Genomic DNA, 24110 nt, shown 5'->3' with positions numbered 1-24110 from the left:
TGTGTGTGTGTGTGTACACACACACACACACACACACACACACACACACACACACATCTATATATATATAAATTACTAAATAAGATCATCAGGTAGTGCAAATAGGCCATTAACTTCAATACAGCCCTCTATGTACCATCTGCTGATTAGAGGTTCGTGGGAGAAAAAGATATATACCTTTACCTGTTTAAACTATAATTTTAGGAGGTGTTTGAATACTAAAGTTATGGGTGCTATATTAACTAGATAAAGGTTTTTGAAAATTACTCAGTACATGATTTCTGCAATAAATAATTTAAAGGTGACCTGAAATGGTAAAAGTAACTTTATCAGGGATGTATGAAAGCTCCTGATAACAGCTAGCATACGACATGTCTTCGGAGTCAAGGGAACCCACATTCATGTAGTCTCTCATGAACCCATGCACAGTAAATAGAGCTTAAAGAAACTTGCTAATTCCGGTTTGAGTTGTCTTTTTTATCATATCAGGACTGAGTTTTGTTCTAAGTTCCCAAAAGCATGAAAGAAAAAAACATTGCATCTTAGATAATGTGCTAAGTAACTTTTGACTATATTGAACATTTATCGTATTCTTAGAAACACTCATTTATTATTTACATTTTTATGTATTGTTATTATACCTGTTTTAAGCATTCGCTCTGTGCTTGAGCTTTAAGTCATGTAGAAGTCAATAGCTCTCCTTTGGAAACCTATAATGCTAACATTATTAGAATCACTGTTACTTTTGCAGATAGTCTATAAGACATTAAGCATTTAATATTAAGTATTACATATTTAATAATAATTCAGAGTGAACTGTTTTCTCCAAATGCCATATCAGTGACCAGCAGAGGGCGCCATAGTCTTCTTTTCTGTAAAGATTTATTTGACAATTACCTTGCCGCAGGTTCAAAGGGATAGCCGAGTTAGTCTGCAACTGGAAAAACTTAAAAAACAATGAATAGTCTAGTATTACCTTAAAGACTAACAAAACATGTAGATGGTATCATGAGCTTTCGTGGGCAAAACCCACTTCTTCCTCTGATTTATGTATAGACACATAAATCGAATGCTGAGAGCAGCTCCAGCTGGCACCTGTACTCCTTGCAGTTGCTTGTGTTGGCCTCTGGCTGTGTGGACACCACCAAGCTCGGCTTAAGGCAAGCTGACTCCAGCTACGTATCTTAAGCCAACCTTCCAGGTCTAGTGTAGACCTGGCCTTACTGAGAAACTCATTGACTGAAAACAAGTCAATTTGGGAGGAAGCATGATCTAGTCTAGTGTGTTTTGTAAAGTCGCTTCTTGATGTTAAAAGATCTCAGTCCCATTTGCAGCTCTGTCCCTGATTTGCAGCGCGACTGACATAGTCTGTGGATTTGTCATTTATAACCTGTTTTTGCTTTCATTTTTGTATCTGTAAAGTGGGGATAATAATATTTACCTAATTTAAATGTAGAGTATAAGGTTTGGCATTACAGAAATGAAAGATGCAGCTTGTGATATTATCACTACTGCCACATGGAAACCTGTGCTTTGTTTCCCAGTGCTGCATAATATGATCACACTTAGGACAGGGCAGATGTCTTGTTTTGTGCTATTTCTATTAACTCTGCTATCTAATATAATGTGTGCTTTTAACTATTGTTCCTTTTAATAATTGCATTGCAACATATTTTTTATGCTGTGTTTTCAGTGAACAAATAGACACGTATATTATGAATAAGGCCAAAGGATAGATGGACACAAATCAGACATCAGGAATGGTAACACACATAAACCTGTAGGGGAACATTTTAACCTCCTGGACATTGTATAATGGATTTAAATGTAGCCATCCTTCAACAAAAGAATTCTATCACCCAATTACAGAGGGAGATAGTTGAACTGGAATTCATTTACAAGTTCAATACTATCAGTTTAGGATTGAATAAAGATCTTAACCGGTCAACACACTAAAAATGCAATTTCCCCACCTTTAATATTCACGTTTTCACACCAAATACTGTGAATGAGGCACATGTAGCCTGACTTAATTAGCTTCATTAATATCTGTCATACAATTGACAGGTAACTTCTTTTGCTGTTATTTTCTGCAATTTCCACTCCAACTCATCTGATGAATCTGGTGTTGGTGAGTTGTCTGGTCACCTCAATGGGTTTTACCCATGAAAGCTACCACAAGACTGCTCGTTGCATTTCCAGTTCAGACAGTTTATATACTTATGGCCATGGTGTGAGTGTATGGATGGGATTATGGGACTATATCAGCAATTTATTAACAATTGCATAGAACACAACAGTATGGCTATGTCTACACTCGCGGCTTCTTGCGCAAGTACGGCCGTTCTTGTGCAAGAATCTGCAAAGCGTCCACACTGCCCGCCTGCTCTTGCGCAAGTAAATTTACAGTACAGCATGGTAAGAGGGGGCTCCTTGCGCAAGAGCTACACTCTTTTTTGACAGGTGTAAGCCCCCTTGCGCAGGAGCTCTTGCGCAAGAGGGCAGTGTGGACGCTCAGCAGGGATTTCTTGCATAAGAAAGCCCGATGGCTAAAATGTCCATCAGAGCTTTCTTGCAGAAGAAAGCATCCACACTGCCCTGGGCGCTCTTGCGCAAAAGCGCAGTGCGCACATGGCAGTGTGGATGTTTTCTTGCGCAAGAGTTCTTGCACAAGAACACTTGCACAAGATGTTCTTGCGCAAGAAGCCACGAGTGTAGACATAGCCTGTGAGTGTTACTGTATTTCAAGAAAGCATATAGCTGGGAATTAAAAATGAAATTCTGATAAGCTCATTCATGCTGACTAGTACCTTACTCCACGAGTAGGTCCCATAATTTCAATGGTCCTATTCATGGAGGAGGATGCTACTCAGGATAATGAAAGTGACCCTAAAATTGGTCCCTAAAAATGTAGTGAGCTGCTCTCTAGGAAGAAGGATTAAAATGATACCAGCACAAGATATGTTAGAGATCCCTGAAGACTTTACAATGAAGTAAATAGGCATGAATTCCTCTTCAAAAGAATTCAAAGAACAAGAAATGGCTAGTGTGGTTTTAAAAGGATCTGCTCAAAGATCTGAGAGTTAATTAGAGCCTGTACTAGAAGCAGAGAAAGCAGGAAGGAAGGAAACAAGCAAAATATTCTGTACAGAATTAAAGCCTTTTCAGGGATGGAAAAGGCGGTAGGAGAACAGGAGCATCGCTTCGGCATCAGCCTCGGTCGGCAGCCCCGCTGTCTCCCAGCTTCACTGGGCAACTCAATAGGTGGCAGTGGGACTGCTGGGCTCTTTGCTGTGCAGCAATCCCACTCCCAGGTTCTTGGCCCCACTGCCAGGCAGCCCCGGAGTCTGGCTCCTAGCCCTGTTGGGCAGCCGTGCTGCCTTCCTGTCCTTCCAGGCAGCTGTGCCACTTGGCAGTAGCAGGGCTGCCAGGCTCCTGGTTGTGCTGCTGGGTAGCCCTGCTGCCTCCCGGTCTTTTCAGACAGTTTCACTGCTGGGCTCCAATTTTGCTGCCACAGGGCAGCTCCACTACTAGGCTCTAGCCCCCTTGCAGGGTGCTCAGCCACCAGCCTTTCACCAGGACTCTCTGGTCCTGAGACATCTGTGGTCCTGACGGATCAGGGATGTTGCTGGATCAGGATAGTCTCAGTTAAGAGAGGTTCAAACTGTACTGAAAACGAGGGTTCTTGGCTTCCTTTCCCCCAAGGGACTGCCCACATGAGTCAGGGTTACGGCATCAAACATTATTATTTGCTAATAATACCTTTTTCCCCAGGAGTAGATAAGTTTCTATTTCTTCTACTGAGTTGGCCAAATGCAGATATTTATTTTTTATTGCTTTTCTGTGACAAAACCACAGTTAAACTATGTTTGGGAAGAAACTATGTTTGAGTCACTGTTTGTACTTGTCTGCAGTTACTAAGTGGAATGAAATGCCTTGTAAGTGAGGAGTCCTGGGGTCAGGAAGAATAAATAGTTGTAATTCATGGAATAGCTGCTGATTTCTGGATCTGTAAAGCTTCAGGGCAAGGGAAAATTCACAGGCTTTGCACAAAACAATGTTTAAAAAAAAGAGGAACATCTTATTCAATGTGGTCAGCATTATGGCTACACAGTGTTTTATAAACAAAACCTGTATAAAGCTGACTAATTTCTGTATGGAAGTTTATCTTTGTTGAATCACGCACTACACAGAAAAGCGAGAGCAATAATTATTATGCATACTAAAGGCATTTGCCATCTTCAGTTTATTTGGATATGAAACAGCTGCTTTACTCTAATTTTGAAAAGTACAGATTTCAGTACAGACTTCTGCTTTAGTTAGCCAAGAGAAAGATCAGGTACACAAGCATCCTTTTCCCTTGAAGTGACTTTCATTTTGGGCATGATGTGTATGTGTATGGGGGAGAAGGGTGTGTGTGTATATGGGAGGAAAAGAGGCTAGCAGCTACTGAGACTCTATCTCTCTATTTCCTATCACAAAAAAACATGCACAAGCTCTTATATTACAGGAAATAGTAATATCTAATGTTCAATTCTCAGAAGCTTGTACTTCTACCTTTTGATTTGGTATACTTCAAAGCCTCCCCATGGATTCCAGAAAGCTGACTATAAATTAAATGGCAAGCCAAATTCTAATCGTGGGGGCTTCAGTATTAGCCAGTACAGCTGGCAACAGTTGTAGTAAATCTCTCCTCTCTCGTTCTGTCTTTCCATAAAGCCCAATATCTGGAGATTGTGGGTCCTGGTTTCATTTTCCAAAGCTGCAGTTCCCCCTATTTGGGATTTCATTCTCTCTCATCCTAGAGCTCTGTCAAGCTCTCTGAGCTGCACTGGCAATGGCCTGAGTCAATGATGATTGGTGCTAGCAATGCCCCACTGCTATATATATTGGACAAACAGGACAGTCTATGCGGGAAAGAATCAATGGATACAAATCAGATATACGTAAAGAAAACACTTTAATCTTCCTAATCACTGTTTAAAAGATCTTCAAGTGGCTGTCTTGTGTCAAACCAATTCTACTAGCCAGATACACAGAGAAGCATTGGAATTAGAGTTCATCCACAAATCCAATTCTCATGCTAACGGACTCAATCGTGATGAAGGATGGTTGGGACACCATCAATCTAACAGTCAATAAAGGTGCAAATAGCTCTTTGTGTAGATTCTTACATCCGGAAGGATACTATCAATTGACTTTGATTCTTATCTACTTCGTTTTAACTACCCAGTCTTCAGATACTTACTGATTCCCTCTGCCTTCCTGATTTTCTATACCCTCTGCTCCCTGTCTCCCACTCCCCTCCTTTTCTCTCTCCACCCCTCCTCTCCCCACTTCTCTCCTATTTATTTTGGGTCTGCACATCCTAAACTCAAAACTCCAGTCATCTGAAGAAGTGAGCTGTGCCCACGAAAGCTCATGATACCAGCTACATGTTTTGTTAGTCTATAAAGTGCTACCAGACCATTTGTTGTTTTTTTCTATACAGACTAACTCGGCTACCCCCTGAAGCTTATTTCTCTACAGTCCATTTTAACCCATGTATTTGGGCAAAAGAATCACTTTTATCTTTTCCTAAGATCCTCAAACAATGTACAAAGACACGCGATAGCCATATTTTACTATCTGGAAACTATATGCCCCAGAGTGCTCCAGCCCGGGCATTTTAACAGAGCAGGACAGAGGAGGAAGCAATTTTGGATATGTCCACACCCAAATGAAGATGTAATTGTTGCTTTAATTTAGCTAAGTAGGGTTAACCACCCAATACTTGCTCACCAAAGACCCTGGGCACATTCTCAGTTTGCTAGCTTACACTGAAATCCATCTGTGCCACCACATCCTCACTACTTTTGTTACCTGCACCAACTAGATTAAAACTAATATGCATACACCTCCCCACACACCAGTTATACCTTAATTTACTATGGAGACATACCCTTTGCAAAAGAGACAGATTTAAGCATTTCTTAAGCACAAATAAATATTGGAGGGAAAAAGCTAGCTTGTGTTCCATTGGCATGGCAACTCTACCTTTTGTTTCTCAGCTATTAATATCTCCTGCAGAGAAATATATGAAGAATTTTCCGAAACAGATTCCAACTCTCCTCCGGAAGGACTGCCTAAAACGGATCATCAGGCAGTTAAACATCCTTCCTTCTCTAATAACTTTGATGAGCTATTTAATAAATAAATATCTACTTATCTCATAGAGCTGGAAGGGACTTTGAGAGGTCATTGAGTCTAGTTCCCAACCTGCACAGCAGGACCAAGGACTTCCCTGATAGATTTGCCCCCACATTCCTAAATGGCCCCCTTAAGGATTGAACTCATAACTGTAGGTTTAGCACACCAATGCTCAAACCACTGAGCTATCCTTCCCTCCCGCCTTGTAGGGTCCCCTGAACTTTGATGATTTGGGGAAGGGAAAATCAGCACTTGTGCTGTCTAAAGGTTCATTTTGCTTATTTACAGTTGTTTAGACAGAGAAAAAGCTTTTTCTTTAATTTATGTATTGCATGCATTATTTTAGCATCTAGAGACCCAGCCACAATTGGGCCCCTTGTGCCAAGTGCTGTACAAACAAATTCTACAAATAACAGTGAAGCAGCGAAGGTAAAGGTAAGGTGGGAGGTCATGAGCAAATATCTTAATTTTCACTGATACTTTCTAGATTATCCTAAATCAAAATGTCATGTCTTGGCATATATGGGATGCTTCTTTTTCCAAGTAATTTCTATTGCATTTTTAACATCCACTAATACCATATTTATACTTTATCTTCGTCTCCTTGTTGATCATAACTTGAAAGGTCCAGAGATAGCACTGGTGGGTCTGCTGTTAGAACATATGTAAAATTTGAGACAGTCTTCCTTGTGCATCCAAAACACTCACTCACTTTATTGCTGTGGAAGTTTTGGGTGAACACAGAATCCAGGATCTAATTAATACTGACATTTTGGATTTGCAAATTTTATGTGATGGTAGAAGTATAAAATCTCTCCTCATCTCCAAACAACAAGATGTCTAGAACATTTTCCTTTTGTTTACTGTCTGCCTTTCAAATTCTGATAGGATAAGACACCAATGAGCCTGATAGTAATTAACAGCATGTGGAGATAAAGTACAACTTTTGCATATCTGTTCCATTGTTCCACTGTCACTTGCTTTTTCACATGCCATTCCTATTGTTCTGTGAATAATAGTGCTTCATCTCTGTTCACTGCAATCAGTTCTTTGTATATGTTAGAAATTGGCTGTACCTATTGTCATTGGGTTTCCTCTAATCATGTTTTTTGCTATTCTGAAGTCTGTACATAGTGCCTCTCTTTTGTGCCTTTCCTTGCATAAGGTTTAAATGTGCAGATAGTGACAAGGTCAATGTGGTAAATCTTGAGATGTTTATACTGTGCTTTTTATGTACATATAGAATTTTAAAAATTTATTCTTGCTCCATCCCAACCCTGTCCTACTTCCTAAAATGTCCTATTATTTTCCTTTGGTTAGGCCTCCATCTTGGGAGAGAATGGGAGACAGGATGGATTAAATTTTTCAGATCAGAAGTTTAATATTTCTCATATGACCTTATGACAGTTGGGATATTTGTGATGTTTGATTTTTATGTAGCCAAATTCCTTGTCCTTGGTGACCATATTAATTATGTTCTGTTTCCCATCTCCTTTCCCCCAGATTACATCCTAGTTTTTAATAAATGAGGAAGAAGAGTGTTTGTGGTTTTGTGGAAAGTAATTACATAACTCTAACAATGATTTCTTTTTCTGAGTCCTTAACATAGATATTTATTTTGAAGACTGTACAAAGTGGCCTCTACTGTAGTGGGAAGAATGCTTCACCTAGGCTATGTCTAGACTGCAAGCCTCTTTCGAAAGAGAGCGTCTAGACTACACGTTGAACTTTCGAAAAAGCGGCTTGCTTTTTCAAAAGAAAGCATCCAGTGAGTCTGGATGCTCTCTTTCGAAGAAGCCCTATTTACATTGAAGAACGCCTTCTTTCGAAAGAGGAACTTTCGAAAGAAGGCGTTCTTCCTCGTGAAATGAGGTTTACCGCCATCGAAAGAAAAGCCGCGTTCTTTCGATTTAATTTCGAAAGAACGCGGCTTGAGTCTGGACGCAGGTGAGGTTTTTTCGAAAAAAGGCTACTTTTTTCGGAAAAACCCCCTGAGTCTGGACACAGCCCTAGGCAGGGCAAGGAAGATCTGAGTACAAGTCCCTGTTCTGTGGAAATTCAAATTGGTGTCTCCCACATCCCATGTATGTGCCCTAGCCATTGGATTAATGTTTTCAAGGAGGAACATGCTCACTCAAACTTGTGAATAATTTTGAGTCAACCAAAACTGCACTTTTCAGAGAATAAACTATTCTGCAGAATTTCATCCAGATCCACTTATAACCTTTTACTTCCTTGCACATATATGTAAGATGAGATACACCCTTGCCCTTTGTGTGCCTCTTTCCCTTGGGCATCTGAATTTGCCTGTGGGGCAAAGTGATTTGCTCTCCCCTAACAGAATTTTGCTATATAGTATCCCTTTTCTTTCTCTTTTCTGCCCATTGTGCTTCCATTGCTGTATAGACATATTTAGATTTATGATGATCAAATCCCAAAAGGTTCATAGGTTCAACTTTAATAAACAAACATTCACATGCCAAGTTAGTGTGAAGTAAACTTTATGAGGCTGAGTCCTTCCTTCAAGCCCCCTCCTTCTGTGTGACCTTCTGAGATTCCCATGGTCTGACCTCAAAAACAATTTTCCTTCTCAACAGGCCTCAGTTCCGTCCTTCCCAGTGGTCAGCCCTCTCCTTCTACAGTATTCTGTATTTTTTTCCCTGGCATAACTACTGTATTGTGTGTTTACACAGTGAGATAAACATATACCAATGTCACATTATCTTTTGATGATCTATTCATCAGGTAACTCTACTCTTTTTGGACAATAAAAACTTTCAATGGGCCCATGTCAGTAGTTGCCCCTTCACATCCTTGATATTAGGTGACTGTAGAGGGAAGCCTATAGCTCTCTTACCCTGTTAAGAATAATAAAAAAGGAGGCTAAATTCTGTAATCTAAGATGACATTTGGAGAGAAGTCAGCACACTCTTCTCCCACAGTCTTCGACAGTCTCAGCAGAAATCTTCAGGCGATTATAATCTGTAGGGATATGTGACCTATTTGAAACTTCTTATAAATATTTCTGAAAGTTTGTTTGTTTGTCCCCAAAGATCTCAGAAACAGTAAGAGCTAGAAACACCAAATTATGAACGGATACTACTGATTTCCTAACTTAAATAACTGGATTGGTTATCTCTCAAAATCGGTTCCCCCGGTTCCTCCAGAGCCCCAATTGGGCCCACTGATAATTCCAAAAGATCTAAAAAATGGTAAGACTAGAAACACCAAATTTTGCACGGATACTACTGATTTCCTAACTTAAATAACTGGATTGGTCATATCTCTAAATTGGTTCTCCCAGCTCCCCCCAGAACCCCAACTGAGACCACTGATAATTCCGAAAGATCTCTGAAACGGTAAGAGCTAGAAACACCAGATTTTGCATGGCTACTACTGATTTCCTAATTTAAATAACTTGATTGGTTATATCTCAAAATCAGTTCCCCAGCTTCCCCAGAGCTCCAGTTGGGCCCACTGATAATTAGCTTTTAGTAATGCCTGATCATAGAAACACAACATTTTGCACGGATATGACTGATTTCCTAACTTCAATCACTGGATTGATTATATCTCAAAATTAGTTCCCCCACAGCCCCAACTGGGCCACTAATTAGCTTTTAGGCATTTGCTGGACTCTTCTGTTAAGTGTGTCACATAAACTGCAACTACGAGATCCTTTCCCTATGATAACCGAAAAAGTACTAGCTATGTTAATTTCTTAAAGTAATATATAAGAGAAAAGTATTTCCAATAAAATATGCAGTGTTAATATCATTGCCATAGTTCATTCATCACACCTTTTACTATATTTTCCCTGGGTGACGCTGGGTATTTCTGCTAGTATTCTATAATCACAGAAGTTGGAGATGGAAAACATCTATTTAAATCAGTTGTCCTTTCCTCCCCTCCAGGGGCAAATGGAGGATTGTTCCCTACAACAGGGTATTCAGTATCCTATACAGTAGAGTGTTAAGTGACTGTAGGAGCGAGGCTTCTACCATACCTAAACTGTGAGTTTCTGAATATAAATCTAACTGCTAAGAAGCATTTTCCGATACTCAAATATTGTTTCAGTTATTTTGATCCTCTCTCTCTCCTATTTATGAAACTTGGGACTCCTCTAAACAGTCACCTCCCTCTTCCATGTTTATGCCTTTCATATTTGTACTGGAGATTGATCATATCCATAACAAGTAATGGTAATTTAGTCCTTCTACAGTTGTCACTTAGCTAACCTACAATGCACATATTAGTTTGTTAATAATGCTTTGTACGTCATTCCCACTCTTAATTTTTACTGCTTTTTTCTGAATTCTCTCCAAGGTTTTTTAATGTGTATCCTTCTGGTGTTGAAGTACCATAAATTATCTCATAAAAATAATGTCACCCTATCCATATAGGAAAGGGCACTCATCTCCCTACTCTGTAACATAATAATTCCTGTTTATATGCAACATGGAATTTCATTGGATATTTTTTTACATATTGCTTTGTAAACTATTATATCTAATTTATAATCTGTTAAAAACCTTATATATCCATGTCTGTTTTTAATTATATTTCCCCCATTATGTATTAGCTGGTGGAATTCCAGGTTGATTTGGAATATATTTCTGACTCTCATTTTTAATCTAAAACTTTGCATAATTTCTTAGTTCTGATTGGTGTTTGTAATGTCTCCCAAGATAATAAGTAACATCTGCAAATGCTTTTTTGCTCCTCTTCCAGATGTCAGTAAAGATGCTCATGTCAGGACATTTTAAATAAAATATTATTATTGAGATTTGTTACAAATAGACAGCAATATTCATACACAATGGAAAATATTCACATGTTGCAGATAACACTAGCTAAATTAAAAGAATTTTGAAAAAATCCAGGACTCAGGGGAAAAGAATTTATGACCTGACATTACTTATGCAAATATACAGACACAAACATTTAAATAGCCAGTGTTCTTATCAAATTCTTGTTTATCCCAAGAATCCTTCAGCTTCCCAGAGTTCTTTTGCCTCTCAATTCAGACAAGAGAAGGATTTGTTACTACATCAGAAATAACAGCTTAATGCAGTTGGATATGGAAGTTTTATATTTTGCATATTATGAGTCCTCATAGTAGGAGTACGGATGTCGCATGTAAGCTGAGCTAAACTCTGTAATTAAGACAGTGTGTAAGAAAAGGAGTTCTCTCTCCTTTTCCACATGTAAATGTATGTGAACACGTTTTTGTTGTATATACATTTTCCCACACAAGAATGAAAATAGGATGAAAAGCAAATTTTAACCATTTATAGTTCTCTCTTTTGGGAAATATACTGTCTACCTTTCTTCTGAGTTTGCTGCTGGGCTGTACATGAGCCCTAGGTCCGTTGGTGGAATGTGTTGTGTTTTAACAGTCCTAGAAAGAACTTCCTTGCTTTCCTTATAATTTATGGCAACATGAGATTGAGTGAACACACTACACGAAATCTGCTCCATTTTCTAAACTTACAAAAAGAATTCATCTGTCATCTGAAGAAGTGCCCACAAAAGCTCATGGTACCGTCTATTTGTTTTCTTGGTCTTTAAGGGGCTACTAGACTATTTGTTGTTGTTTAAGTTTTTCCCGTTACAGAGTAACTGGGCTGCTCCTCTGAAGCTTTTATTTTTCGTGCTAGGAAAAGAGAGAGAGAGACACGCAGTGATTGGGGTTGGGATGCAGTGAGGGGTGGGGGGAGCCCTTCCCCTCTAATTTTAATTGGCTGGTTTTCTCGGAGCTGCCTTGCTCATTGGTTGGCTTCTCAACCCCTCCGGAGTCCCCTCACCCCTCCCCATTCCTCGCCCGAGCGTTTAAAACTTTTTTGGGAGGGGGGGGGGGCTTCCTCGTTCTCCGCGCGGGAGAGAACATGTTCCCCGGGCGGAGCTGGGCACTGCTGGGGGCGCTGCTGGGGCTGGCCGTGCCCGGGGGCTGCCTGCTCTTCCCCTTCGGCTCGCAGCGGGGGGACGCGGAGCTGGAGCCCGGGGACGACGTGAGCTCCCCGCCTTTGGAGCTCAGCACCCCGCTGCGCTTCTATGGCTCCCGCGTCGGCTCCCTTTACGTGAGTGGGGGGGGATGAGGGGAGCCGGTGGGGGGCGCTGCAGAGTCACAGGGCGGGGGGGGGACGAGGCAAGGGCGGGGGGGGGCGCTGTCAGCGGGCCGCTGAAGTGTGGGGCGAGCGACTGCAGCAGCCCCGCTTGCTGGTGGCCCCGGAGCGGGGGCTGCTCCCGGCGCTGGGCGTGGGGGGCCCGCGGCCGAGTGCAAACCCGATGGAAAGCAGATGGCCCTGGAGCCTTTCTCAGCGGGGTGGTTCCCGCCCCCGGGAACGTGCTTTTGTTGCCTGAGCCTCCTTCCCCTGCAGGAGCAGAGCCCTGCGCCGCTTCGGCAGGTGTGAATTCAGCTACTTCGGTGCCACTGGGCAGCTGCGCATCAGAGAGGTTTTCAGAGCTCAGGGGTTTTTTAGCCTTTTTGTTCTCATTTGTGGACACCCCCATCCAAATTGCAAGTGGAGGGGCAGATCCCTCTGGAAAGCTTAGACACAGTCAGCTGAACCCCAGAGGCTCCCGGGACTAGGGTTGCCAGGTGTCCAGGTTTGAACCAGACAGTCCAGTATCTGAGCTTTCTGTTCGGGAAACAAATGAGAAAATATCAATGTCCGGTATTTTCTAAATAAAATGTAATGTAGGTTGTGATGTAATGTCAAGTGTGTCCGGTATTTTTGTTGAAACCGTCTGGCAACCCTATCATGGACCACAGGGTGAAACCCACTGGGCTGTAGTTACTAAAGTCTTTTGTGGACCTCTTAGACTATTTAGGGCCTGTCAACACGGGCAAGTTACTGCATGAAACTTTCTTGCTCAGGGATGTGAAAAAATCACACCCCGCTACCCCTGAAGCACAGTAAGTTTCAGTGCTGTGACTTGCTAGGGTAGATGGGCGCCCAGTGCTGGGAGCTTGTGGAGGTGTTTTTCCTAAAGCACAGGAAGAGCTGTCTCCCAGGGGACTACACCTTCACGTGTAAAGGGTGGAGGATAAAGTCACAGTCTGCTTCAGGACCCAGATTGAAAACCACTGAGCTAGCCCACGGTCTCGCCTAACAGGTTGGACTTTTGAGTTAGTTTGTTCCCTTAAGCATGATCAAACTCTCCCCTCCTCTACCCCAGGAGTAGTGGTTTGAGAAGGGAGATGAGTTAGATGGCGACCCAGTGTGAATTCCTAAGTGGATTGCCTTCTGTGGCTCTCTGTCCAGTTAGTGAAAGGAGTTGATGCTTTATATGGTGATTGTTGCTGGTGTGTGAGTTCAGTTTCATTGGCATTCTGACTCATCTGACTGTAGTCTTTATAAATTTATGGTATCTTTTGTAATAAAATCTTAATGTACAGACAGGGCCAGATTAAGACACACTGAGACCCTAAACTATGTCAAGTTTAAGAGGCCCCATAGCATTACCAAAAATGTACATTATTCTAACAGAAAAGACAATGAAAATAGGAATAATTAAATTTTATATCCGCTCATATACTCCTGGTTAACTGTAACAGCTCCCTGTTCCCTGAGAGTTCTGCAGAGGCAGCAGTGTGGAGTAGCTGGGGGCATACTGGGAGTGGGGTAGCTGCCGACCCCATCTCCTAGGTCATCAAATAATTGTATAACCACTAAGAATTGTTGCAGTTACATGATTACTAAATTAAACGGTTTCTAACTGGTTGATAAGCAAGGATGCAACTAAAACTACTAGTACACTTTTTGTATTTAGAGTCCCCTCATAATCTGAGGCCCTAAAGTGTAAATTACTTAGTTTATGCATAAATCTGACACTGATGACAGGGTTGTAAGACTTTATTTTTTTATCAAGTTTCTGATCTACCCACTGCTAAATACTGTAGCACAGCGTTTCCCAAACTATGGGCCGCGGCCGGGAAAAAAATGCTGGGCCTCAGCGTGGCTGCAGGGAGGGGAGCAGGGCAGGCTGGGAGGAGGTGTGGGGGGGCGGGAACCGGCCGCCAGGAAGCAGGGTTGGGGCAGTGGGGCTCTCTGGTGGAGATGAGGGGGGAACCGGGCGGGTGGCCGGCGGAAGCAGGGCTGGCTGGGGGAGATCGGGATGAGGAGGACGGGAGAACCAGCCTCCTGAAGCAGGGCTGGCTGGGAACAGCAGGGCTGGCCAGGGGAGATTGGGAGGAGAAGCGGGGGAGAATCGGCCGGGTGGGGAGAGCGGGGCTGATCGCGGGGGGGAGCAGGAGAGTGCGGGGGGAACCGGCCGTCAGAAGCAGGGCTGGACGGCGCGAGGGGGGAAGAAGCGAATCAGCCGGCGGGATGCGGGACTGATCCGGGCACATGCAAACCAAGGCACACGAGTGAGTCCGGCACCGGGGATTCCATTTTTCCCCTCCCCCCGCAATACCCTCCCTTGAGTAGTTGCGAAGTGCCTGGCTGGTAGGCACACTTACGCAGCGTTAGCACATCTACCAGTCAGGCAGTTTGCAGCTACGGACTGATACACCTAATTATAATAAAACTTACCCAATTAGAAAATACAGGACATTTTATATGTCTGGTATGTTCTCAATTTGTTTCCCAGACAGAACCCTCCAATACTGGACTGTCCGGTACAAAACCAGACACTTGGCAACCCTACCCGTCCTTGCAGCCTCCCTCCTAGCCAGATACCCTACCCTCAATCTGCTCCTGCTCCCGCCTCCTGGAGTGCCTGTGCAGCACTGGGTCCCTGAAGCCCTGGCCCAGGCTGGGCAGAGGATGCTGCTGGGTGAAACACTGAAATTTATTTATTTTTAATTCTTTTTTTATATGTGTTTATATGTTTGGGCTGCAAAAAACAGTACTAAAAAAAAAAGGGTTCCAACTCAAGTAAAAAGTTTTGGAAACCCTGGTCTAGCCAGCTTTCTATCCATCTTACAGTTCATTTCTCCAATCCATATTCCCTTACCTTGCTGGCAAGAATATTTTGGGTGGCTGTATCAAAAGCTTTGCTATTGCTGGCACTGGGGACTTTGGGAGGACCAGAAACAACTTATTTGAATATTCATCATTTGCTTAATGAATATGCAAATATATGTTACCGGTCCTCCAAAAGCTCGTGAATGGATTTACTGGTCCCCATGTCAAAAAGTTTGGGAACCCCTGCTGTAGCTCTTTCTGATTTTAATGACAAATATTTTAATATTGGGAGGCCATGACTATGCAGTCTGCAAAAGGAAAAGGCACATAATAGCATAGCCAGAGCATGTACATATTTTGAAATACAGGTTGTACCTCCCTGGTCTGGTACCCTGGGGATCTGACTAGTCCCAGACCAAAGAAATGCTAGACCCTCTGCAGTTGCCGCTTGTGAGGTTCTGCTTCCTTGACAGCGGAGGGACGGCATTGACTGAGGAAAGACTGGGGGATGGGAGGGAGGTGCAGAGAGAGTCATGGTGGCTGCAGAGCCCCACAGCTGAGGGCCATGATTTAGTCCCGTAACTGGCCCCCATCATTGACCACAGGGCTGTGCTCCTGGCATGGCAAGCCCCCCATATCAGCTCCTAGCCTCTACTGTTGGCCAGTTCCTGTTCCTCCCCCTTCTTCCCTGAACTTGAACACAACCACATTCCGGAAGCTCTGGAAGGGCAGGGGCGGAGTTACTGAGCAGGAGACATCCCTCCTCCAGATTGGGAGTTTCCACTGGGATTCCAGACAAGGGATGTTGCTGGATGAGGAAAGTCCATCTTGTATTAGCTGTGCTCCTGGAGAGACTGTGTCCTACTAGCTAAGAAATATCATTTTTGTATGGTGTGTGTTGTGTGAGCTACATAATTAGAGGAAAAAAAACTAACTAAAAACTGGGAAATTCACGGCTTAAATTGTGTTCTGACTCCCTTCACCCCTTGTCCACTCACTGTCTTGGGAACTCTCAGCATGCGGTTAATTGCTCAGAAATCTGCTAGTGTGCACATTCATGCATACTATCCAAAATAACTTATTACCTATGTATGACCTGAATCACGTGCTAATTCTGACTTCAAATACAAATGGGATGTATCAATATTTTTGTTGGAAATTAATCAAATAAATATTAGAAGTGCTACAGAAAGTGATGTATAGTCATAGAAACTAGGACCCAAGCTTGAATTTTTGGCAGGCATAAGTATCTATTTCTGAGTTCCTTTACAGGAAGGAGAGAACTCAAGCTATTTTTATTTGTTTCCCAAGATATTGAGATATTTAATTTATAGAAGAGTGCTTTAGATTTTGTCCTATTGCATTGTAGTGTCACATGGTATATAAGGAAGGCAGAGACCAGAAAATCCATTTATGTGTAACTTTCAGATTATTGGTAACATTCAGTTATGTGTTTTGGTTTTTTTTATTAGGGATATAAAATCCTGTTAAATGGTTAAACATAGTGCTAGCACTATGTTTAACCATTTAACTGATTAAACTGGTGTAGGCGGGGGCCGGGAGAGGGGGCAGAGGTCCCTGACACATTTCTTCCCCTCCCCCCGCGGGAGCTGCCACCATGGGCAGGGGCTGCTCCCCCGGTACTGGTTAACTGTAACTCGGTAAGCATCACCAATTAAAGGTGATGCTTGCGGGATAACCGTTTATCTGGTTACCCTTTAACATCCCTTGTTTTTATCAGTAACTTCAAGACTAGTTCAGCCCTTTTGTAAATTAAATTTTATAGTGTATGATATATCAGCATTAGTCTTGTTTGTTTTATCTTCTTTTGATAATTAACAAAGCAAGTCCCCACACTGATTCTCTTAGATTTTATCGCCTGTTTTACCTATTTTATTTTTGTAGTTTTACATGTGATAATACTATCAAACAACCTTTTGTGTACAAACTCATTTTTACCCAGAAAGTATCATGTCCCTGCAATGTCTGGTAACTAAATCATTTACTGTTTGAAAATTGGATTTTACAAAAGTATTCAGTGTTGTTTTTCTGCCGACCTCACTGTCCTATATGATTAATTGAGTCAGAATTCTATAGACTGTGTGGTATATTTTACTACAGACAATAAATGTAATTTAACAATGTGTGTTATCGACCAGTTTAAAATTCCTAAAAAAAAAGGTCTGCCACTGCTTCCTGTTATTATTAAATAGATTACAATACCCTAAAAGGCAAAATAAAAACCTCATACAGTTGTTACTCTCTTTAGACAACACAAATCTTCAGTGTTTTTGTCTTTTTTAAATAAAAATGCATCTTTATTAAACTGTAATGCATATCTGTTTTGTGGCTTTCTCTTAGTTATATTAATACTGATCTAGCATGTGCTTATGAAGTTTAAAGAGATATGGTAAAGTTAAATAATACTTAAACTAAATTTACTTAAGTGTTAATTAAATATATTCTAACATTTGAAATTAAAAAATGCTTTTTGTTACTTACAGTGAGTGCTTATTTTGTGCAGTTGACTCACTGTACACTGGGAATTCAGACTGCTTGATTTCTAATATTTTTTTTCATGATTCAATAGTCTGGCTTTTTTGCAGTAGAGCAATAATACAATGCCTGGTTGCATATAATGCAGGGTAATGTTTAAATCTGAACAAACCAACTGCTTTGCAAAACAAAAAATGAAAATATTCTATTGTTTTTGTGAAACTAGAAACTAACAAATTACTTGACAGCGACCTTTTTAGGTCTTGACAAACTAGGAAGACTTCAGAGGGGTAGCCAAGTTAGTCTCTGGTTGTATCTTAGGGCTTGGCTGTATACCAGAGTTGTTGACTCGAGTCCCAGGACTTGAACTCGAGTCCGACTTAAGTCATCTAGGTGACTTGACTGAAGACTTGACTCGGGTTCATTGTTTGTGACTTGAGACTCGACTTAAGACTTGCTAATTTTGATAAATCGACTTGGTGAAAAAATTGTCCGAAAATGCCGATGTTGATGGATTGTACAAAAGTGACTTGACATTTTTTAAATTAAGACTTGAGACTCGACTTGGGACTTGACTTGAAAGTGACTTCAGGGACTCGAGACTCGACTTGAGACTTGAACTGTAGTGACTTGAGACTCGACTTGGACTTGACAATGACAACTTGAAGACAACATTGCTGTATACAATAGATTGAGAAATGTGTCTGGGATGGAAGCTGGAGGCATGAAGGTGTAAGTGTCGGTCACTCTGGAAAGTACCCTCCCTGGTGCTGATAGACCAAGGGTGGGCAAATACTAGCCCGCCTGCTGGATCTGATCCACCAGGATTAGCCCCGGTAGTCTGCTGCTGCTATATTTATCTGTGCCTCCGCAAGTATGAGCAGTTGCAGCTACGGATCACTATTCCCAGCCAGTGGGAAACGGTGTCCCGGTCCACAGCTCTCATTGGCCAGGAATGGCAATTTATGGCCAGTGGGAGCTGCAATTGCTGGTACCTGCAGAGGTGCAGGTAAATATAGCAGCGGCGGGCCACCCAGGGGCTGGCCCCAGCAAACTGCCACTGTTTTATTGCACACCCCTGTGATAGATAGACATATGCCAGCTTTGCTTAAGCAAGCACACTAAAAATAGCACTGTAGCCGCAGCCGCACAGACAGTAGATTAATGGGGACGTTAAATTGCGTGTAATTGACTAATCAAATAGTCTATTCATTTTGCATCGACTATTCGACTAGTCAATAGGGAGTCTCTGCTTTTGAAGTGTAGAAACAGCCCTGGGACTCCCCGCTGACCCTGGGCTCCGTGCGGCGCTGCTGCTTTGAAATGCTGCAGGAGCCTGGCGCCAGGCTCCTCCTGGCATTTCAATGTGGCAGCGCCACATGGAGCCGGGGGTAGCTGGGATTATTTTGGATTTATTATAATCTGGGAATCACATAAATAACCTTTTTTTGTGGCCACAAATCCAAAACAGTGATGAATTGTGAATTTATGTGACCTCTAAAAGATTCATGTGAAATAAAGGAGAAATTGACATAGGAAAGTTTCCACAGTGAGTAAATTGCTCCTCCAAATACCCCCACCTTGCTTATTGAGGTTATAAAGAAAATAAAACACTGCACATATAACATAAATAAATGTTTTAATACAACTGCTGACTAGCACTCCCTGTCTTTCACAGATTCAGTGACTATTAAGAGACCACCTAGATAAAACACGAGGGCTACGTCTACACTGGCCCCTTTTCCGGAAGGGGCATGTAAATTTCACTAGTCGTCGTAGGGAAATCCGCGGGGGATTTAAATATCCCCCGCGGCATTTAAATAAAAATGTCCGCCGCTTTTTTCCGGCTTTTAAAAAAGCCGGAAAAGAGCGTCTAGACTGGCCCCGATCCTCCGGAAAAAGTGCCCTTTTCCGGAGGGTCTTATTCCTACTTTGAAGTAGGAATAAGACCCTCCGGAAAAGGGCACTTTTTCCGGAGGATCGGGGCCAGTCTAGACGCTCTTTTCCGGCTTTTTTAAAAGCCGGAAAAAAGCGGCGGACATTTTTATTTAAATGCCGCGGGGGATATTTAAATCCCCCGCGGATTTCCCTACGACGACTAGTGAAATTTACATGCCCCTTCCGGAAAAGGGGCCAGTGTAGACGTAGCCCCTGTGATTCATTTACATAGTTCATTCCCATTACCTTTACAGATTGTGCAGCAGATCTATTGGTATCCTAGGACTCTAATGTCCTAAACGCAGCAGGGGAGAGATCTCTTTTGTCCTTGGCTTTACTAGTTTACATCTCTAATTTCACTTTTTCTCCTCCCTTTGCATTTCCTTCCCATGCCTTTGACCCTTCAGAGTTAATAGTCTGGAGAGTGCTAAGAGCTAATTATCTATCTTCAATCTATCAATTTTGCAATTGCCATATTTGGGTGCCTCATATTCAATGATCAGAGTGATGGATCAGCTGCTGTTGTGCAGTACTCTGTCACAATGGGGTTCTGTTCAATATAAGTCAGGTTATGGTAACAACTTAAAAGTGTTACCTCTGGGGTACTCTGAACTTGAATGAGTTTAGTTTGTTTCAGTTATAAATCTACACTGAAAAGAATGAATATACAAGAAATACACATTGAATTGGTTTATGCCAGTTGTAATAGTGGATGAAATTTTTTTTGGATCATGCTCTCAGTAACCATTTTAACTGTCTCCGTTTTTTTAGTTACAAATTAATTTCTTAGCTACTATCTAATTACTGGCCATCATCTTTGTGCTTTTTGACCATTGTTTTCAATCCCATTTAATGGGCATTGAGATTAAGCTTTTGCCAGATAATGCTGAACAGCATATAGGGGCTGTAAACCAGATAGAACCCATCCCTGGGGAATACCTTGATAAAAAGGATTCTCTGATGGCCTATATCTAACAGAACGACTTTGTATCCCCACTCTCCTACAGCATCTGGTGATGCACCGAAGGCATATCTGGGACTGAGAATTGTTGTGAAAGCATGCCAGACTCTGGTTTCTACACTTGCAGAAGAGTTCCTAGTGAGCTGTTGGAGCCAAGTTAAGTTAGAGCAGTCTTGATGCTGGATTTCAGTTTTGCTTTTTGATCAGAACAGGGCACATATAGCCTGAAGTAAGTGTCCACATACAGATTTGCACCAAAATAACAACATTGACATTGATTTAGTTATTTTGGTGTAAGGCTATGTGTAGATCAACCCTTCATTTAAAAATTCCCTAGTTAAAGTCTAAACTTAAAATTGCTGCAGTCTTGAATGCAGGGAAGGAATGTGAGGAATGGCTTGATTGTGCAATTTACACACAGTCCTATGCAGGGAAGTTAATATGGTTAGGATCTGTTGTGGGAAGTTGCCCAACATCTGTTTGTGCTGTGGGTGGGATACAATGATGTTGGTGATCCCTCACTTTCATCAACCCCAAGCTCTCCTACAAGTATATAATATCATCCGTATTATCACTCCTGTGTCTCACAGAACAGATGTAGTTCTTGTCCAGATTCTACGGTGGTGTACATTGGAATAGCTCCATTGACATTCATGGAACTTCAGCAGTTTGCATCATGTGAGAATCTGTCTCACTGGTTAGCTAACAAAGGAATTGTCCTCAGTATTTAAAACTCTTAAGTTTGAGTATTTATTTCATTCTGGCGTTGGAGGGGCGGGAGGAGGGGTGACTGCCCAGGGCAACATGGTCAAGGGACAAAGAGTGGGGTATCCCAGGGTGCAAGGCTGCAGAAAGGAGCATGGAGCAATAGGGGTGGAGAAGATAGCGGGAAGTTGGAATCTGGGGAGGCAGCAGGGGCTGGGGCATTTGGGAGGAATGGGGGAGGGCGGCAGTGGGGACCAGAGGCACCAAAATACAAGCTTGCTCAGAGCCCTATTTCCCCAAAGTCAGCCATGTTTCCATACATATGTAGATACTAGTCATTCTATTAATAAAATTTAGTCCTCTAAGAGAATCCATACAAAAGACTAAATGCGCTGGGTTTTGATCTATAAAGATTGAGAGTTCTGGAGTTTGAGAGATGTGGTAATTTTGTACTACTTTGCCTTAAGTGGAGGTAAATCTGGGACCTTCAGAAGTACAGCTGTTTGAAATCTTATACTTCAGTGAGAAAAATGTTCTTATTGTAACCTGTTGTTGAACTATGAGAATTTAAATCCCCAGGATCCCACCAAATAGATTAAAAAAATTGTTTTTAGAATTATCCTACAGATTGTTAAACTTGACTTATATACAAGCTTCCATTTCAGTGGTATTAGGTATTTGAGAAACAAAAATATTTCAGAAGCTTTGAAAATTCTACAAAAGTGTGTAGACTTGTGAAATAGCCGTCTGGACGATACTTAACTGCCCTGTCTAAATGGTTTTACTCTTTTTATTAGGTGGCTACTAATGGGATCATTGCAGTGAATGAACCATCAAAAGAAGAAGAATACCTTAGTCAATTTCCACTGAGTTTTGGAGGTATTGCTCCATTTTTGGCTGATCTGGACACTACAGATGGACGTGGGAAGGTCTTTTATAGAGAAGATTCGTCCCCGGATGTCTTACAGCTTGCTGCAGACTATATTCAACAAGGTTTCCCCAACGCCACTTTTGATCTAAGAAGTGTTGTCATTGTTACCTGGAAGTTTGTGGCTCCTTACCATGTGCCTGGAGAAGACCCTACTCTGGAAGACAAGGTAAATGTTAGACAGAACCCCAATATAGACCAAGTACAACAGAAGTGTTACTCCAGGGTCTGTTGTTTTTAAATGTCAGCAGTAATATTTCATACTTCAAAAAGGTATTTAAACTGAAGTATTTCCTTACTGCTTTGTTTTATACATTTACCACAGCATTCATGAGAAGGACATTTTTTGGAGGAGTTTCTCAAATATATTTAAAAAACAACAGAAGCAGTTTGGCTTGTAGTACGTGGGCAGAGCAGAGAACAGAGGTCACATTTTTATCTTTTTATCCAAACTATCCTTGGACTCTGATGTTAACTTTTACAACATGCAGATATGTGCCAGGGATCTTGGATGTATTAAAACTTGGATTTTTGAGGCTAAATTAACAAGGAAGATTCATGTGGGGACACTAAACATCAGGCCTAACTTTGAGGTGCCAAGGATTCACAAAGGCTGGTTTAGGCATCTAGGCTACTTGCAGAGAGATGAGCATTTCAGAATTGGAATCACAAAGCCCGCTCGGCGATGCCTCACCAAAGGGGGAACATATTAAGCTAAGAGGCATGTGTTAAGCATTTCCCCCTTTTTCTAAGACTGGGCCACAGGGAGGTAGGTGCCTTCTACCACATGGGAGTCTCATCTGCAAAAGCTTTCTCCGTGTGAAACGCCTGTGTTGTTTTTAGTAAGAAGCTCGCAGGGAGAGAAAGGAGGTAAAGCAGCACCTTCATAGTATTTAGCCCAGTATATTTAAGGTGCTCACCTGGGATGTGGAAAATCCGCCTGTCCCTGATGGGAAGAAGAGAAGGTTTGAACTGGGTTTTGCTGTCTCTCAGTTGAGCACCCTAATCACCCAGTTACGGGTTTTCTGACGTAGGACACTCTCTCCTGTTGAAGCTGTTGCCCTCAATGGGACAAAGAATGGAAGTATATGTGGGATTGGCTCAGTAGCCTGGTGTTTAATGCACTACTCCAAAAGGAGGGATATCCAAAATTGACTCCCTCATCTCTAGTGACTTTATTTAAAACAAAAAGTTATTTATCACATGTTGACAGGGGCGACAGCAAGAGCCCCACCCTAGAATGTACCATGGCCCAGTGGCTAAGGTGTGTACCTGAGAGGTGCCAGAGCCCAGTTCAAATCTGTTCTTTGCCTCAGTTGGAGGGTGATATTTAACTTGAGTCTCCCACATCACTGGTGAGTGCGCTAACCACTAGACTAAATGTAAGGAAGGTTGTTCTTCCCTGCCCCTTCCCTTGTATAAGCTTATCTGTAAGGACGTGATCTGGTAGCTGACCTCTGAACATGTTTTCCAGAGCAAGCCCTTCAGGTGAACCAGGCAAAGGAATGTTTGCTTCAGGGCTGAGGTGTCTAGATGCCTAGTGAGGGGCTACAGTGGGTGTGCTTAAGCAAAAACAGACACCTTCTGAACCTTGACTGCAGTTGAAATACTAAGCACATTTTGGTGACTACAGGTTATGGGGGCGGCTGAACAGGGACTTTGTGAATCCCAGTGTGGCCCAATTCTGAGATTTCGGTGTCCAAAGTGGCAGTTAGGTATTTCAGTCCTCTTGTGAATCTAGCCCTTGATTTCTTTTTGGGTTGGTCACATCTCATTCACCACAGACTTGCATATCTGAGATCAGGCTTTCCACAGTAGACTTTTCAAGATCCCTCTGTGATGATCCATCTGCATTTAAGACTTCACTTCATGATTTATTTGAGAGCCCCAATCCCTCTTCCCCATCCCATCTTGTAAATTGTTTAGGTCCCATGCTGCAAAGACATAAGTAAGCACTTGCTTTGTTTTATATATTGAG

The 24110-nt window shown here is 42.1% G+C and overlaps 1 protein-coding gene across 1 annotated transcript in view; it reads left to right on the top strand.

The window, feature by feature from the left end:
- The first annotated feature begins 12033 nt into the window (after positions 1–12033).
- NID1 (nidogen 1) overlaps positions 12034–24110 on the top strand; it is a 92687-nt gene continuing 80610 nt past the window's right edge. The window contains exons 1-2 of the mRNA XM_075924803.2: positions 12034–12269; positions 22002–22301. Of these exons, the coding sequence (XP_075780918.2) occupies positions 12078–12269; positions 22002–22301 (492 nt within the window). The 5' untranslated portion in view covers positions 12034–12077. The remainder of the gene's footprint in view (positions 12270–22001; positions 22302–24110) is intronic.

The sequence above is a fragment of the Pelodiscus sinensis genome, chromosome 3 (genome assembly GCF_052426305.1).
Source record: "Pelodiscus sinensis isolate ZL-2025 chromosome 3, ASM5242630v1, whole genome shotgun sequence".
Classification (NCBI taxonomy): Eukaryota; Metazoa; Chordata; order Testudines; family Trionychidae; genus Pelodiscus; species Pelodiscus sinensis.
Note: the sequence above shows the minus strand (reverse complement) of the source record. Positions and strands in the feature narration are given on the sequence as shown.